The 18657-nt window shown below is 36.4% G+C and overlaps 1 protein-coding gene across 3 annotated transcripts; it reads left to right on the top strand.

Annotated features, from left to right (window-relative positions):
* Nucleotides 1-752: 752 nt before the first annotated feature.
* reps1 (RALBP1 associated Eps domain containing 1) lies at nucleotides 753-17579 on the top strand. Of its 3 annotated transcripts, none has more exons than XM_067384243.1 (20): nucleotides 753-1382; nucleotides 3553-3676; nucleotides 5111-5295; nucleotides 6007-6163; nucleotides 6897-6958; nucleotides 7363-7528; nucleotides 7621-7684; nucleotides 7941-8095; nucleotides 9438-9559; nucleotides 11640-11720; nucleotides 12130-12217; nucleotides 12883-12981; nucleotides 13074-13146; nucleotides 13358-13488; nucleotides 13591-13658; nucleotides 13744-13917; nucleotides 14713-14802; nucleotides 14882-15030; nucleotides 15224-15329; nucleotides 15426-17579. In XM_067384243.1, the coding sequence occupies exons 1-20, from the start codon at nucleotides 1230-1232 to the stop codon at nucleotides 15492-15494; spliced, it is 2316 nt and encodes a 771-aa protein (XP_067240344.1). In that variant the 5' UTR covers nucleotides 753-1229; the 3' UTR covers nucleotides 15495-17579. The 3 variants fall into 3 exon arrangements, with proteins under 3 accessions (XP_067240344.1, XP_067240343.1, XP_067240345.1); XM_067384242.1 differs by having other exon boundaries at nucleotides 755-1382; nucleotides 6897-7018; nucleotides 15426-17578; XM_067384244.1 differs by lacking the exon at nucleotides 11640-11720 and having other exon boundaries at nucleotides 755-1382; nucleotides 6897-7018; nucleotides 15426-17578.
* The last annotated feature ends 1078 nt before the right edge of the window (nucleotides 17580-18657 follow it).

The following is an 18657-nucleotide window of genomic DNA, read 5'->3' on the forward strand; positions in this document are numbered from 1 at the left end:
CATAACCCCGCCTACTGTGTATTTAGCCCCTCCCTTTATCTCGTTAGCCCCTCCCATTGTGCGACAGGTGTTGCTACTTGTAGCGCTGCTGACTGAGCAGTTCATTCCACTTCAGTTGATCGATTTTGGTGGTTGAACACGTACGCCTATAGAAGTAGATGATTTCTAATGTTGAACTAAGATGTACGCTGTAATATACATCTACAGATTTTAATACTGTTTTTCATACCAATTTAACGCAACTTAACATATAATTGTTTAAAAATTAAGTTAAATCAGAATAGTAAATCACTTGCATTACTACAGGATTTCATTACTTATTACCAATATAGGCCTATTTAAGAAACAAAATAAATAAACAATTAAGCAATAAACAAAACTGTTATAAAAAATACTAAAACATGGATTGGATTAGCCGAATTAGCTTTTTGATACAGCAGATTTTTGAAACTTTTTTAAAAAATGTATTTAAATATTAACAAAAATTACAAAATGGCATACAATTTACATTCAAAGCATCAATGTTAAGAGGGGCTTAGACAACAGGATATATAAAAAGCAAAAGAAAAGCACAAAATAAAAAACACTTCAATTTTAGTCCATCTATATTAATAAATAAATATTAAATATAAGGGATAAAATAATAACGTCATAACAAATTATATTTTTCCAATAGATCTATCAAGATCCCAGCTTTTTTATTTTTCGTTTTTGACAGGGTTTTTGAGTAGCAGATTTTTGAAACACGATAGCTGACGGCACATCTGTGACGCCACGCTCCATCCGGGTCCTCCGCGCCTGGGCCATGACGTCACGGGGTCCAGGAATGGCGGCGCTGTCTGCAGAGGGAAGCAGCCCGAAGAGCCCGAAACTTTGTTCCTAACATCGCTCAGCGGCTACACGAGCTCCACCGCTCCACCAACGGCCATATCCTCCTCTTAAAGAGGCAGCACAACGGCAGAACCCAGTCTCGACGTTGTTACCGCTGAATTCTAACGTCCCAGGCTCTATTAGTTTGGTTGACTTTGCGAGGGCCAAAAGACAAGAGCAAAGACAGCGACTAACGGTACATAAAAACAACAAGCACCCCAAAGCATCCTCTTTCGACTCCGTCCATTTCATAGAAGGATCTTACTTGTGTTTTGCTAGTTTTTTTGTCTTGCTCATAAACCGAAAGGCGAGACGCTGGCCTGATAAGGTGAAGCACCAGCTGCGGGTTTGATGCCACGATGGAGAGTTTAACACTGAGCGATGTCGAGCAGAAATATTACTCTGAACTCTTCCTCTCCTGTGATGTGGATAACACCAAGAAAGTGGCTTCCAATGGCAAAGTTCTGGACCTCTTCCGGGCGGCCCAGCTCTCAAACGAAGTGGTCCTTCAGGTAGAGTATGCATCTGATTCAGCTATGTGTGTATTAGTCAGCAGATATGTGTTATGCTTATACACGTCAACTTGATGACTTGTGTTCATCCTCTCAGACGTGCCAATGGCTCTAATGGATCATATGGGCGATGTCAAGAGTGTTAAGACCGTTAGAATCTCATTGTTGACGAGCTGCACGGATTAATGGGTGATGCATCTGTAGTGTTAAACTTTGTTTCCTGTTGTGCAAGTCTGTAGACTTATAAGATGTTCCTGCTTCCTCTTAAATATAAGCATAAATAGTATTTTTCTACTTATGTTAGGAAATCCTTTAGGTTGATGACTCTTGAAATTTGGTTTTCAAACAGTACTAAAAGCAAACAAGACTATTTGGTGTTATGCATAATGTGTGATCCTATATTAAGGGATCGAACTGTATACAGCTGATCCATAACTTGTTGATAATATGATATAAAGCTCTGTCAGTTTTATACTGTCAAGCTTCTTTTGGGAGACCCTGCACATGGCTGATGGTTCTTGAAGTGTCATAGAGATGTTTTTGTTTCATTACTTAGTGCTGATTAACACTCATCTGTTGGTAGGGCATTGTTAGAGCATGAACATTTCAAAAACTTGTGGTCTTCTTTGTCTAGTTGCTTCTAGATCTGTGGCCAAAGTTTCTTGAAGAGGTGTGTCCATTAGTTGCTAGTGAAAATTACATATGCTTATCCTCCTTAATGTTGTCTGAGCAATAGATGTATTGATCTGTTACACTAAAGTAATTGACAGAAGGGCATTTCATTAAAGGCTTACTTGTTGTGTGAGAGATCAGCATTTTGTTATGTTTTTGATCTACTAATGGATTTCTAATTGATTTTACATCAATATTTAACATTTAAGATTGAATCAGTCAAGTAGGTAGTTATCTGTATATTTAAATATTTTTGTTTTCTGTTTTGTATTATGTACTTTACTGCTCTTATATTAGTGATTGGCCATACTGTTCTCTAATTTAGGGACCCTTGTTGGATAGAGAGCAGAGACTCGTTGTTACATACTGGATACACTTAAAGGGTTAGTTCACCCAAAAATGAAATTTCTGTCATTAATTACTCGCCTTTATGTCTTTCCAAACCCCTAAGACCTTCGTTCATCTTCGGAACACAAATTAAGATATTTTTGATGAAATCAGAGAGGTTTTTTTTTTTTAATCCCCCATAGAAAGCAACATAATTACCACATTCAGGGTCCAGAAAAGTGGTAAAAACATGGTTAAAATAGTCATTGTGACTACAGTGGTTCAACCTTATTGTTATGACATGACGAGAATGCTATTTGTACGCCAAAACAAAAATAACGATTTTATTAAACAATTTCTTGTTGAATAAAGCCTGCACCCTCTATACAATGTGAACAGCGTAGGAGAATGACAGGGTAGAGAAGAAATTTTTGAATAAAATTATTATTTTTGTTTTTGGAACAAAAAGTATTTTCACCGCTTCACAACATATCTTAATATATCTTAAAAATATCTTAATTTGTGTTCTGAAGATGAACGAAGGTCTTACGGGTGTGGAACAACATGAGGATGAGTAATTGACAAATTAAATTTTGGGGTGAACTAACCCTTTAAGTGTTGCATTTTATGCCTGGCCTATATAACATCTGTGTAACACCATATTAATCGATTTATTTACATACACTACTGTTCAAAAGTTTGGGGTCAGTAAGATATATTTTTCTAAAGAAGTAATTAATACTTTTATTCATCTAGGATGAATTAAATTGGTCAAAACACGGTAAAGACATTAATGAAGTTACAAAAGATTTTTATTTTATGCAACTACTATTCCTTTAAACTTTCTATTCATCAAAGAATCCTGAATTTCCTCAAATATATATAAAGCAGCAGCACTGTTTTCAACATAATAATAAGAAATGATTCTTGAGCTCCAAATCAGCATATAAGAATGATTTTTGAAGGATCATGTGACTGAAGACTGGAGTAACTGGAGTCATTCAAATATTAAAGTTAGTTATTTTTAATGCTTTGCTTTATGTTGTATTTTTATGCGCCTTTACCTCATTAACTTGTATTCACCTCTGGTCATGTTATTGTATGTACACCTTCGTTTTGTAGATGTTCAGGGCAGTTGATCTGATTGATAGTTTTGTTTCAATTGTCTTAGATTACTGAACTTTGTGGAGCCACACGTCTCGGCCATTTCGGTCGGAGTCAGTTCTACATCGCACTGAAGCTCATTGCACTGGCCCAGTCTGGAATGCCACTGCGTGTGGAGAGCCTGAACAATGGTGAGTAGCGACAAACCTTCTTTTATAGCTGTATCTTCATGTGTGTACTCTATGCACCGAATCAGAGTACTATTTTAATGTATTGCATCTGTTATTGCATCTGTGTAATTTTGCAGACACTCATTTTGCAGATGAATCCATTGTGACAGTTGCAGCCCCATTACATAACAAGAATTAGAGGATAATCTTACTGCCTCTTTGATGATGAAAAGGACTGAATGTGTATATTGCAAAAACAAAAGCTGTTTTTTAAAGGTGCCCTAGAACTAGTTTTTACAAGATGTAATATAAGTCTAAGGTGTCCACTGAATGTGTCTGTGAAGTTTCAACTCAAAATACCCCACAGATTTTTTTAAATTAATGTTTTTAACTGCCTATTTTGGGGCATCATTAACTATGCACCGATTCAGGCTGCGGCTCCTTTAAATCTGCCATCTGCATCCATCTGCCATTTTTTGCTATTGTCCTTGCTTGCTTACCTACTCTGATGATTCAGCTGTGCACAGATCCAGATGTTAATACTGGCTGCCCTTGTATAATGCCTTGATCATGGGCTGGCATACGCAAATATTGGGGCATATGCATATTAATGATCCCAACTGTTATGTAACAGTGTTATGTTGAGATTCGCCTGTTTTCCGGAGGTCTTTTAAACAAATGAGATTTACATAAAAAGGAGGAAGCAATGGAGTTTGAAACTCGGTGTATGTCATTTCCATGTACTGAACGTTTGTTATTCAACTATGCCAAGGTAAATTCAATTTTTGATTTTAGGGCACCTTTAATGCTGGTAATTAGGTTTAGGTTTAGCGCAAGTCCTAGAATGGTATGCTGTGCCTTTTATTTTGAAAAATAGTTCCTTTCCTTTCTTGCATTTGTATATTTCTGTGAACTGTTTGTGCTTTTAAGCTAAATGCAAATGCTCCTGTTTGTTTGTTGTCTATCGTGGCTGTTCTCTACATATATACCCAGTCGCAAACAGGAAGCCCTGAGCAAATGCTCTACATGAATTTTGGGAAGTTAGACACAAAGCTTTGTAAAAGAATGAGAAATTGACAGTGGTAGAAATAAGCAGGAAATAAGACCTGACTCGTAGCCTTGAAGATACTGCAAGAACACGAAGTCACAGTCAACAGGAAATTGCTGACAGTGCCCTGGAGTTTAGATATGCTTGGGATGAACTTGGTTTCTATTGATTTCTGTTTCATTAGGGGCCAAGCACCGAAGGTGCTGTAGCCCCTATTGTATCTGTTAGTATTCTTTATTTATTTTAAAGTTACTAATAAAAACTGTCGAACTCAGTAGTCAGCAGTTTTGTTTCATTTTTCTTAAGCAAAGTTAAGCAAATAATATCAGTTTAATTGTGCTTCAGTACTGCTTGAATGTTAAATCTGGCTCTGTATGTCGAAATATAATGTGGAGTTGTGTTTACAGTCAGGGATTTACCCCTCCCTCGCTTTGTGATGGGCAAGAATGAGCAGGAGACGAGGCACGCGGTCATGTTCGCAGATGCAGAGAATCAGGGGCACTACCTCCCCAGACCTCCAGGCCGAGTGCAAGCCAAAAAAGTGTCAGTGCATGAGATGATTCAGCCCTGTGTGCCCACTGTTGATCCTCAGGTACTACAGCATATATCCCACGTATTATACTATACTATTTTTTAAATTAAAAAAGTTATTTAGGCTATAATTAGGCTAAATTAAAAAAGTATTTAGGCTATATAAGGCCAGATGCCAGTTATTTTAATGCAATTTTTAAAATGTCTATATTATTATTTAACTTATATTAGCATTTAACTTAAACCTTGTAGTTAAACAGGTGTGTTGAATAGTATATTTGTTTTGCTGCAGTATTAAAATTGGTATAGCCAGTTTAAGCAATCTTTGGGCCTAGAAATGTAACCTAAATAGCACAAAATAATGGTTTTATTCAAAAATATTATTAATAAATTCAAAGTTTAGCCTGGGTAAAATTTATTATTTCTATCAAATGTTAAACAAAAATATTTTCTGTAATTCTATAAACTATCTTGTGCCATTTATTTATTTTGTCATTAGTGTTGTCTTTGATGCTGAAAATAAAAAGAAATGGCACAATATTTTTAAGAGGTGATGAGTTGTAGGCTCGAACACCACAAAGGGATGATCAATGAACTGTGCCAGGCAATTAACTCCAGGTTGCTTGATGGAGTTTATATTAAGTGTACTGTAAGTCCTCTTGGATCTGTTAAATGACTACTTGTTAGCTAGACCATGTATCTGCTGTTCTGAGGCCATCTGTTTGGCTAAAAGAATTACTAAGTAATTAATTTTGTTTATCTCTGGCTCCAGCCGGACACCACATCTCCTGTAGTGTCGCCACACCAGTCCCCTCCCACTTCGCCCCATGCCTGGAGGAAGCACAAACGCCAGGCCAGCGGTGGAAATGTGGACAGACAGCCCTCAGTGCCAGGAGTTGTTTGGCCACCTTTTAGAGAAGCACAGCCAGGTATTCTGTTTAATAATAATAGCATCATTTATTATTTAGGTAACACAATAATCTTCTCGACTAACATTAAAAAACTATATTATGTTCCTCCGGTTTCACAGACAAGGCTTTAAGCTAGTCCCAGACTAAAATGCATGTTTGAGCTGTTTTAACTAAAAGCAACTTGCACTGCCATATCTTAAAATATGTCAGTGCCGTTGTTTTGTCTCAAGATGCACACCAGTAATGTTATTTTCTAGTGTATATTTATAAAAGCTACTTAAATACCTACTTAAATAATATGAACTAAGTCCTAATCCTGGCTTAGGCTAAGCCCTGTCTTTGAAACCAGGCCTCTATATTATATTATATTATATTATATTATATTATATTATATTATATTATATTATATTATATTATATTATATTATATTATATTATATTATATTATATTATATTATATTATATTATATTTAAATATTGTAAAATAATATTTAATAATAATGTGCTAATTATTTATTAATAAAAGTTATTATAAAATGTTACTCTTATTTCTGTGTACCTGAGCAAGTTATAGGAAAATCTAACTTAAACTTCAGTTAGCTATACTGGTGGATGTTTGATATTAAATGTCACATGATATACTAGATTCTTACTAAATGTTGATGTATAATTTGTTTAATTGATTCCGTCCTATCTTTTTTCAACTATTAATTCTTTCTTTCCTCTTTCTTTTTCTCTGTGTCTTGTCTAAGGACCAGTAACAGCTGACGGGATGTGGTCCACCCATTCACCCCCTCCTGTCCAAGAAAGTTGGGTCAGCTTTACAGACACACCCCCCTCCAGCACACTTCCAATGCATCCCCCCTCAGCTCAGGTAATAGAGTGCGGGCCTCCATGTATACATTTGTTATGTATACAATGAAGCCTGTCACCACTAGCCTGCTGTAACCAAGGCTTCTGCAATGGAACAGATGTTTAATTCTGTGTGCACGGCAGCACAAAAGTAGACAATATTAAATATTTGCCAAAGCCCAAATGGATGCATGTCCAGCGAATTACCAATCATACAAGGAATTTAAAAAGGAGGTAGCTGAGCAGTTGTTTATGCTGTTTAAGCTGTTTTAAAAAGTCTTACCAACCCCAAACTTTTCATCGGTAGTGCACATATATAAGTGTGTTACAAAATCTTATTCTTATTTTTCTCTTTTTCTACTCTAGCCGGAGAGCACAACAGTACGGACTATGACATCTGTAATGACCACAAATGAAATCCAAAGACAGACCAGCGGTTACGATGACCCCTGGAAAATCACAGATGAGCAAAGACAGTATTACATAAACCAGTTTAAGACCATTCAGGCTGATCTCACTGGTCTAATCCCTGGTTAGTGAAACCTCATTTTGAACAGTATCTGCTGATCTGTTTTCTGTTTTGAACTTACCAACCTAAAAATGCATCCATCCTATGTTGTTCAGGCTCTGCCGCGAAGGAATTCTTTACAAAGTCGAAACTGCCTATTCTAGAACTGTCTCACATTTGGTAAGTAGTTTTACATTGTAGGGTTACATTGTCTCTCTTTGTTCATTTTGGATGACCTTGGTGTAGATTGTCTTAAACAGATGTGTCTCCAAGGACATTAGCCTACTCCATAACCTCATATGTTGATAATCTTGGCCATTTGCATTCGATTTGTTAATGTCCTGTCTTTGAAAAAGGAAGTTATCTCTGTCATCTGCTTCTTTGTACCTTAAAATATTCATCTTATCTGTATTGACTGACCTGCTTTACCTTGCAGGGAGCTATCAGATTTTGATAAAGATGGTGCACTGACCCTGGATGAGTTTTGTGCTGCATTTCATCTCGTGGTCGCTAGGAAAAATGGTTATGACCTTCCTGAAAAGCTCCCTGAGAGCCTAATGCCAAAGCTTATTGACTTGGATGACTCAGCAGGTAAGCAGAAAAGCCTCACGCCAACCACAGCTTCAAATTGGGCAATATGCAGTCCAGTTATTTCATAACATTTCACAGTAACATTTCACACTTAATATTGAACAATATTACTGATCTGCCTGCATTGACACCATTGTATGCAAACTGAACTGAGCTGGATGATGACATCACTGTTTTCTCCAGAGCTGAGATAAATGAACTAAATTAATAACTAATGATTTTTAAAATGTAAATTAATCAATACTGAACTTACTTAAACTGGACAATGACACTATTTTCTTCTAGAGCTGCTATATAGCCTAAATTATGTTTCCTGCTATAATTGTAAAAAGCACTATATAAATAAAGGTGACTTGACTTCGCAGATCTGCATACAGGGTGCTATATAAACCCTCTTCTGAATATGTGTTGCAAGTGCCATTTCCAAATGCACAGTGGTATAAGAAGAAATTCTTCTGTGGCGTAATTACAAGTTTTTGTGGCCAATTAGCTGGTGCTGTATTCAGACATAAGCTACTGTTCAAAAGGTTGGGGTCTTTATTTTTTTTATTTAAGCAGGAGCATGTTAAATTGATTACAATAGACAGTAAAGACTAAGAAATGTTACTTGAAAACTAAATCAGCATATATAGATTATCAGGAATCAGCATATGATTTCTGAAGGACATTTTCAGTAATGAGTAATGGCTGTTGAAAAGCTTTGCCATCACATGAATAAATTACATTTTAAAAGACATTGAAATAGAAACACAATATCCTTTTTTTTTTTTTCTGTGAATAAATAAATGCTGCTTTAGTGGGCATAAGAGACTTTTCACAAACATTTTAGTTGTTTGTGTGGGTTGTCATATTCTCTCTTTTCTTTTACATAGACACAGTTTAAAGTGTTTTTAAATTAAGTAAGTCTCACATTTTCTTCTAGCCAGGTCTACTGCAGTAGTGCTAAAACTGATAAATATCTTCTAATCTAAGAATTTGCCCTAACTAGACAATTTTCTAGGTTACAGTGAAATGTAATTGGTCCAAAATCTGCATATTAAACCTAAAATATGTTACGGTTATTTGTGATTTTGTCATTTCCCGGCATTTTACTTTCATTGTGGACAGAGAACAAACATGCTTCTAATTCAGATATTCACAGCTTCACAGGAAGTGAGCCTGTATCTTAGCAACAGTTTCGCATATTAATATGGAACATAGAATATGCCCTTGGGACCCTGAGAGTCCTTGTGATGTTTTATGACGTTCATGACTAGATGCAAATTATTATTCTGCTTATTCTATAATTGTACTGAATGACTTTGTCTGCACAAAGTTTTTATTGTCTGTCTGTATGTTTCAGGAGTTCCAGAACCTGCTACTGAGGTTGGCTTCTCTGCTTCCCCTGTGGAGGTCACACCAAATAAGTCTCCTTCCATGCCTTCCCTGAACCAGAACTGGCCTGAGCTCAACCAGAGCAATGAGGTTTGGACTGTGGAGTACTTAATGTACCCTACCTCTGTCACTGATATTTGCATTTCTATCTTCCTCTGTCTTTATGGGAAAATAAAACTAATACACTTCTGGTTGGAAGAAAGAGGTTCTAGTGAAGCACGCTTTCATCTCATCACATGTAACACTATCATGAGAATTGTTCTGACAGTTAATTCTTCACTGTGATGTTGTGAATGTGTCGGCCTTGTAGTCAGAACTGCTGACCTGAAGTCACATTTTTAAAATAAATCTTTTTAGTCTTAGATTAACCTCCTGGAATACTCTGTTTTTGTGACATATTTCCAAGTAAAACACAATATTTAATGGGAAACAGTGCCGGAGCTTGATCGGAGCACTTTAAACCAATACGATGGGCTATAATTTTTTTGATTGACGTTAGTTTTAAAGGTTATGTCAGCATAAAGCTGTTTTGAAAGTGGAGGTTATTATGTTTTGATAGAAGATGAAGAAAATGTGCACAATTCTATGAAAGCCCCTTTCTGCCACATAAAAAAAAAATCACGCTTTGGTAAATAATTGACATTTTGATACATTGACATTTTTAGATACTGCGTTTAAGATATGGCAGTGCAAGTTACTTTCAGTTAAAAAGCTCAAACGTGCATTTTAGTCTAGGACTAGCTTAAGCCTTGTCTGTGAAACTGGGGGGAAAAGTAATAAATATGAGATAAGAAGTCATAATTATGGATTACCAAAGCATGATTTTTTTTATGTGGCAGATTTGGGCTTCCATACATTTCCCTATAGAATAACTGTTAAACATTGATTGCGCAATAGAACTGGGGAAGTTTAAGAAAATAGTAAATGGGATCTTTCAGTTCTTTTTGAAGGTGAAGTGTGTAATTTTATTGGTATGTTCTATACTTTCTCCTATACCAGCAACTACTTGTCATCATTTACTCACCCTCATGTCGTTCCGAACCCGTAAGACTTTCGTTCATCTTCGGAACACAAATGAAGATCTATTTAATGAAATCTGAGAGCTTTCTGTTCCTTCATAGACAGCTACTTGACTACCACTTTGACACTTCAAAAAGTTCATATAGAGATAATAAAACTAATCCATATGAATTGAGTGGTATAGTCCAAATGTTTGGGCTTTTATTCACATATAAACATTGATCAGCGAGCATAAACAGAAGTTCAACCGAACCTGCTTGATGTGCGAGAATGAACCTCACTGGTTCTCGCATGTCAAGCAAACATGTTTTAACTTCCATTTACCACAACTGATGTGTGAGTTAATGAATCTGTGAATATGTGAATAAAAGCCTAAATTCAATCTGTTCATCATATAAAGTGATAGTGTCTCTTCAAAAAATTTAGACTAAACCACTCAATTCATATGGATTAGTTTTGAAATCTCTTTTTGAAGCATCAAAATGTCAGTTTGGAGAGACAGAAAGCTCTCAGATTTCATCAAAAAGATCTTAATTTGTGTTCTGAAGATAGTCTTACGGGTTTGGAACAGCGTGATGATGAGTAATTAATGACAGATTGATTGACTATCCCTTTAATACATAGTAAGTAACTGTAAGACATTTATTGGTTGGTTTCTAAAAGAATCAACCAGTGGCAGTGAAGTTTAGGGCAGGACCATCTGTTTGGCCGACCAATGCCAGATGGGAAGAGTGTTCAGAAAGTGTGTTTGAATAGTAATTTGTTTTGCAATTCCATTTGACAACGCAAGTGGCGTGGAAATTACACACTTCACCTTTAAACAGGTCAGTAATGTTTTGATCTACACTATCTAATTATTGGGGGTTCTCTTTTGATGACTGCAACCTTTTTCTACCAAACTGATCATTGTAATGGGGAAATTAAAATGTGACATTCTCCCTCCCAGCCTATAAGGCCATTAAGAAAAAACAATTGTTCCTCTGTTGACACCAGACAATATGCTACAGTACAATGCAGGACAAATCACGGGTTTCTCCTAACAGTCAGAGGGCGGAGAGGGCACATTGTTGTTGTATTATGGTCTCTGTTTGCTTGTGTGAGGAGTGGAGTGGCTCCACCTTGCTGACATGTCTCTGCTCTGTCTCTCCAGCAGTGGGAGACTTTTAGCGAACGCTCCTCAAGCTCACAAACTCTGACCCAATTTGATTCTAACATTGCACCAGCTGACCCTGTAAGTCAATCACTCAGTGCTCTTTCATGATTAATGATATTCATTAACCCAGTACTCTGTAAATTCTCTCTGAGAGCGCATGTCCTCAGGATAAATTCACAGCCACAGTGCCATCATCAAATGATTCGTTTTTGTTTTTTCTTTTGCTTGCTGAGCTTACAGATAATTCTTTCATGCTCTTTCTTTCATACTGTATCATGTAATCCAAGTGATGACTCTGGCTGGCTGTCCTTTGAGGGTGTTGTTCTTGAAGTCTTTTGATGTGATACAATGATTGTTTAGTTACTCAGTGTCAGGTTCTTAACTATTCCTTGTTCTACTTTACAACTGAGATGATAAATCTTCATCAAGTTCAGTGGAACACAATTGTAGTTTTACGACAGCAGCAGATGTGCTTGTTTCTTTTTAGGATACAGCAATAGTCCACCCTGTGCCCATTCGTATGACACCCAGCAAGATCCACATGCAAGAGATGGAGCTCAAGAGAACTGGAAGTGGTGTGTCCATTTATGTGCTTTTGCAATGCAAATTTGATGACTGAATTTAAATTATGTTTTCAATTTTAATCAAATTGTCTCTCTTTTTTTCTCATTTGTGTATTCTCAATTTTAATCACTATTGCTCATACTTGGGTTTATGGATTTAGAATAAATCATTTTCTGATTTTTCACATGGTGAACTAAAAATCTTATTAATCTGCTTAGAAAAAAAGACCAAAAGCCATAATTTACATATCACGCTGACTCAGGAACAAGGAAACAACCACATAGTAACACATTTAAACATCAGCAACCACCCTTGCAGACGTCCACAGCACCATAGAATCATGACTTTTGCACAGGCACGGGAATCATGACTTTTGCACCAATATTTTTAAAGAAAGCATAAAATATAGTTGTTTAAATGAACTTAAAGGAATGGAGTCTTTCCTTCACAATTATCATTACATTAAGCAGCACAAAAAAAGCTACTTTTTATAACTGTGATACTAACTTTATTATCACTTTTGATCAATTCAATATATCCTTGCTAAATTAAATGATTAATTTCTTTAAAAAAAAAAACTTTCTTATGCCAAACCTTTGAACTGTAATGCAGTTATTAAATATAAATATGTAATAATTTGGTTATTAAATGTGATTATTTACTCTTGTTTTTACAGATCACACACATCCAACTAGTCCGTTAATGGCGAAACCTCCAGAACTTTCTGATGAGACCAAGCTAACAGCAACTATTAAGTTTCCTGGTACCACTGTTGGTAAGTACATCTGGACTATTCAAGCATTTAATTGGCTGACTGGAAATTTTCTCCTGTAACTCATTCGAAGCCATTACCATTCCTTTTTACAGGAGATGGCTATAGCAGCTCAGATTCATTTACATCTGACCAAGAGCCCATTTCCAGTGCTGTGAACAGACAAAGGTACTTCACTTCTTGCTATGGCACCAAATTCAGACACACTGTTCATCTTTGTGTTTGTGTTGTCATGGCTTAAAAAAGACTCAAATTAACATGGATTAGATTTGGAAATGATTTAGTGCTTGGATGTGAGTTTTGTCACGTCACGTTTGGTTAGAACATGGTGTGACATTGCCAGCCAAATAGTACTACTAACAGCTCTATACTATTACAGGTCTCACTCTGGCACCTCTCCGGAAGGACTGAAGGTTGTGGCTCCGCCCCCACCTCCGCCCCGCCCCCAGCCCTCTCACTCACGGTCCTCCTCTCTAGACATGAACAGAAACTTTGCTGCTGTCCCTGCAGGTATACATGCACACAAGCAGTTATCCAGTAACTCGTAGCTTCCTGTTTTTTTAGGGTACCGTTAGTAAAAGCTGAAGTTGTCTTTTGTAATTACTTCTCTAGCAGGTTCGCAGCAGACAGGAGTAGTGGCCTTTCCCCCTGCAGTGCCTCCCAGACCACTGCCCACACAGGTACATCTCAGTGCTTTCAGAAAATTAGATATCTACTATGCTTTCTTTAAAAGAGTAATGCAATATCTAATTCTCAAATCCCCAGACATCAGTGCCACATGGTCACCGTGTAGTAGAGGGAGATGGTCTTCCAGCACATACCAGCACGTCACCCCAGCAGATGCCAGAACAGCCCAACTTTGCTGACTTCAGCCAGTTCCAGGCTTTTGCTGTGGACCAGCCGGCAGATGATGGAGAGAAACTATCTGATAGTGGACAGGTACAAATGGAACCATATATTAAGTTAATGAAAAACCTTTTTTTTTGTGTGTGTAAAAATATGCAGAAATGAATTGTTTGCAAAAAACATGTACATGTATTAACAAGTAAATGCTACATTTCATATAAAGTAAAAAATGTACACTACTGTTCAAAAGTTTTTTTTTTTTTTTTTTTTTTTTTTTTTTTTTGTATTTGAATGTAGTCTCTTGTGCTCACTAAGGCAGCATTAATTTGAATGAAAATACAGTTATAACCAATATTATTTGTGAAGTAATACAAAAAAAATATATGTATATATATATATATATATATATATATATAACTACTTTTATGATATAACTTTTCTATTTTAAAATGTAATTAATTCCTGTGATGGAAAAGCTGAATTTTTAGCTTCATTACTCCAGTCTTCAGTGTCACATGATCCTTCAGAAATCGTTCTAATATGCTGAATTGGTGAAACATTTCTTATTATTATCAATGTTGAAAACAGTTGTTTCCTTTATATCTTTTCTTCTATCCTGTCTTTTCATTTTGTGGAAATTTGATTTTTTTTTTTTTTTTTTTTTATTTATTTCAGATTTTTTTCAGATTTTTTTTGATAAATAGAAAGTTCCAAAGTTAGAGCATTCATTTGATTTTTTTTTTCTAAAAAGTCTTTTGTCATTTCTGATTTATTTCAATTCTGGAAATTTACCAGAAATTTTCCACCCCTTTGCATCCCTTATACTTATATCTTACTGACTTCCAACTTTTAAACCATAGTATATATTATGCTCATGTATAAATACAGGCAGAAAGATGTGCGGAAGCTGCCGTGACGATGAGAACAGCAAAGAACGATGTTCAGGCAGAAGAACGAAATGCAACCACTGTCAACTCTGTAAGCCAGTCTCTAGCAACCAGTCTTTACATTGCATATTACTTCAGCATTATAATACCTCAATTTATGTTATCCATAGGCCAAAGTATCCACTCCATTGGCCCCACCTCCCAAACCCGTCCGTCGAAGACTCAAATCAGAAGATGAGCTCAGACCAGATGTGGAGGACCTTCCCCAAAAGTCTAACGTCATAGCCACTGTTCTAGCAACCCAGCCCTCAATTCCAAGGTAAGCTCAACAGTCAATCCACCAGGAGAGAAAACTCAATATTTTATTTATTTATTTATTTTTAATTATTATTATTATTATTATTATTTTTATCTCTTATTTTTTTACAACAATTAATCAATAAAAAATTCCGGATAGAATGTTTGCTTTTATCCTAATCTGTGCCTCCTCTGCATGTTCTGTTTAAAAACAGGTCTATCGGTAAGGATAAAAAGGCCATCCAGGCTTCCATTAGAAGAAACAAAGAAACAAATACAGTTTTAGCCAGACTCAACAGTGAATTACAGCAACAGTTGAAGGTATTGTGAGGCGTCTGTTAAATGTGATCACCAGTTTTATGAGACAAGCTGTTCAACAGTCTTACGATTTGTCTTTCCCCAATTTTGTCTTCTTAGGACCTGCTAGAAGAAAGAATATCGCTTGAAGTGCAACTGGAACAGCTTAGACCTTTTTCACATTTGTAACCGGAGTGTGCGCGCTTCAGATTGAATGTGTGTATGAAAGAGTGATTACCCCCCCCCCCCCCCCTTTTTTTTTTTTTCTTTTTTTTTTTTTAAGTGGTCTGTTGGATCCTCTGGCAGGATGTCCATTTCACCCATCTCCACTCCTCTGCTGACTGTGTGAGAAGAGACAAAATTGCTGCTTCCTCCAGACCGTTCTGTCTCACACAGCCATTCAGAGGGATGGGGTCCAGGATTATTATCCGTTATGGCACTTTGAGAAACAGAAAGTCTTGAGTGGTTGTATATGTATCACCCCAGACATTGCAGGTTATGTTTAGTGTGTGAGGCAAGAGGCTGCAATTCTGGTTAACATGAAGGAGCCTCTTCCCCTCCTGTTCTCCAGAGTCTCGGGGCAGCTTGTCATGTTCTTCCATGTTAGGGTACCCGTATGTGCTCAGACAATCATGTGAGGCAATGCACTGGTCCTAAAGGAGGGGAGAACTGATTTTTGGGAGATCAGAAAGTATGCTTCAGTAAACTGATTCTGACAGGCACTTGTTAAAGTGACCGTTCATCCAAAAATGTATTCACCCTCATGTCATTACAAACCTGTAAATGAGGAATGGGACTGTTAAAGAAAAGGCAAAAGAAAGGGCAAAAAAAAGAAGTGGTCCAAATAACTTGTGTGCTATATTTCAAATATTTTTTAGTTATATGATTGCTTTTTGCAATTAACAAAATCTGGTTTTCTGCTCAAGTTACCTGGAGTGAGTCATTGAGTTAACTGGATCAGTCAAATTTGCGAACAATTCATTTTTAAAAAAAAATCGGGATCAACTGGATCATTAAAAAGATTAAAACGAAATCAAATGAATCACTTGTTCACAAATCAGACAGTTCTACTTGTGACAAAACGGCAAAAAGAATTACAAATAACGACTTAAATTTTAATCTGTTCCTCAAAAAAAATCTATTTTATGGCTTCAGTAACTTTGAAATATAATGCACAAGCCTTTAATGCTGCTTTTGTTCGTTAGCCCTCATTTACTTTTATTATATAATAAATTCACCTTTTTTGACACATGGATGAAGGAAACCCGTACGGGTTTGAATGATTTTGAGCAAATTATTTTTGGATGAACTAACCCTTTAATATTTCTTCCTTGCCATACCAATGGACGGCACGTTGTGTGTGTTTGTTTCATGTGCATGAGAGAGAGTTTGAGGACAACAGTTGCAAATGAATGGCATCAAAGACTGCTTTATTTCCTTCTTTTAGCACACTCTGTTGTGGGAAAACAAAATGACCCGTTCAACCTTGTACAGTCTTTCACCCCGGGATAGCAGATGTTCCTCTCTCAGTCTCAACTGTTGGCTGTACCTCATACGGTACATCATCTGCGTCGTAAACTCTGTGACATCATTAGTACGTAATTGTGAGACCTGAAACAATGACTGCACTTTCTCCCCTTCGGCTTTCATTTGTCTTTTCTCGTCACTGTTTTTGCATGTCGTTCACGATCTCATTTCGTATAAAATGATGAACCACTTGATTTGTATCTGTAACGTCTGAGCTAGTGTGACGTTTGTGTTGTTACATAGACTTGCGCCATGTCTTTCATTCGTTTGTTTTGACTGATGTCTGTCTTTTCTTTTACTCATCCTTAAAGCCTTACTTCCTGGTGTGCAGGTTTTCACAGTAATGTATCCCCCCATGTTAAATCAAGGTGAGCCTTTACTCCCTGTTGTTCAGGCTGATTTACTGTATCAGGGGTATGTTGTATATTGTATGATACACACCTTTTGATCTCATATGTAAATTTGCATTAATTGCTGACTAACAGCAAATATTCTATTTAATTGCTTATATAATGGCTGTGGGATCATAAATGTTTAACTGCATGGATGTGTCTCTGCAGAATGGACTAGCAGCTGTGTGATTTTTACACAAAATAAAAATGGCACAATATTTTAATAATTTCTTTTTTTGTCAAGAGCTCCAACTGTTTTCCAGTTGTCCGTCACTGGGGAATTTCACTATTTGCATTGTTCCACTTGTCAGTTTTCTTGTTACCAGACAGACCGATAAGCTGTGCTTTAGTGGTGGGGATTAGTCACTGACTATGCAGGTTACATCACAGGTCTTTATAAGCGAGTCATCAAATGATTCATTGCAAAACACTGATTCTTTCATGAACTAAACTATTGACTGTCTTCATGAGTGGGTCATTAATTCGTTGCTCAGTCGATTTGCACAAATCACTGGTTCATTTGAGAATGAAATGGGTAACTATGAGTGATCCATTGAATCATTCACTGATTCATTTAAAAACTGCTACTGTTTGTGTTGCATGGAAAGTTTTTTTTTTGTTTTTGGTGGTGGAGCAAAAACAAAAGAAACTGGCAATATTGTGTCTAAAATTTAAATTACTTGTTACAAGCAGTCATACTGTTGGCCTTGCTTATTTGTACAAAAAATTATACGAATCACATGGTTCCAATCTTGTGATTTGATGGTCTGAAACCAATGTAGCAAATTAGCTCACAAGGAAAATGAATAATTAAATATAACTCGTTATTAATTATAAATATTTGGATTAGTTAATCGAATTAACTTGATGTAGCTCAATTAATATTACAATCAATTCATGTTTGTCCAGCGAATACTCAGAAAGGGTATTTCTCGTGGCCACAGAAAAATAACTCTTTCTTACCTTTTAGTTGTGATCACAATCGTTAAATTGACAATGATTTATAAGCAGACCAGAATCAAGTCCCAGGAATGTGCACAAAAGTTTTAACTAAATCACAAACGCATAACTAATCTAAACAAACATACACACAAATCACGCATACATGTGAAGAAAGTGGAAGTGAATGAAAACGTAACATAAGAATGCTTTATTACTACAAAGCTCCTGTATTAACAAAGGGGTTCACAACTTTAAACAAACTCAACAGCGATTTAGTATATCATACGATACTTGCATTTGCCTTAGTTGTTGAAGAGTGTCCAGATGTACAGTCTCAGGAGAAAGTCTCAATGGTTCGATCCGATAGTGCTGAAGTTGTAATGGTTTTCTTCTGCGTTTGAATGAAGAAATGATGACAAACTTGCGCTGTTAATTTGACTGTTTGTATTAACATATTTAGTTTTCATCCAGATAAGGGGGAAATTGAATGC

Source organism: Chanodichthys erythropterus, chromosome 4, assembly GCF_024489055.1.
Source record: "Chanodichthys erythropterus isolate Z2021 chromosome 4, ASM2448905v1, whole genome shotgun sequence".
In the NCBI taxonomy this organism is placed as follows: Eukaryota; Metazoa; Chordata; class Actinopteri; order Cypriniformes; family Xenocyprididae; genus Chanodichthys; species Chanodichthys erythropterus.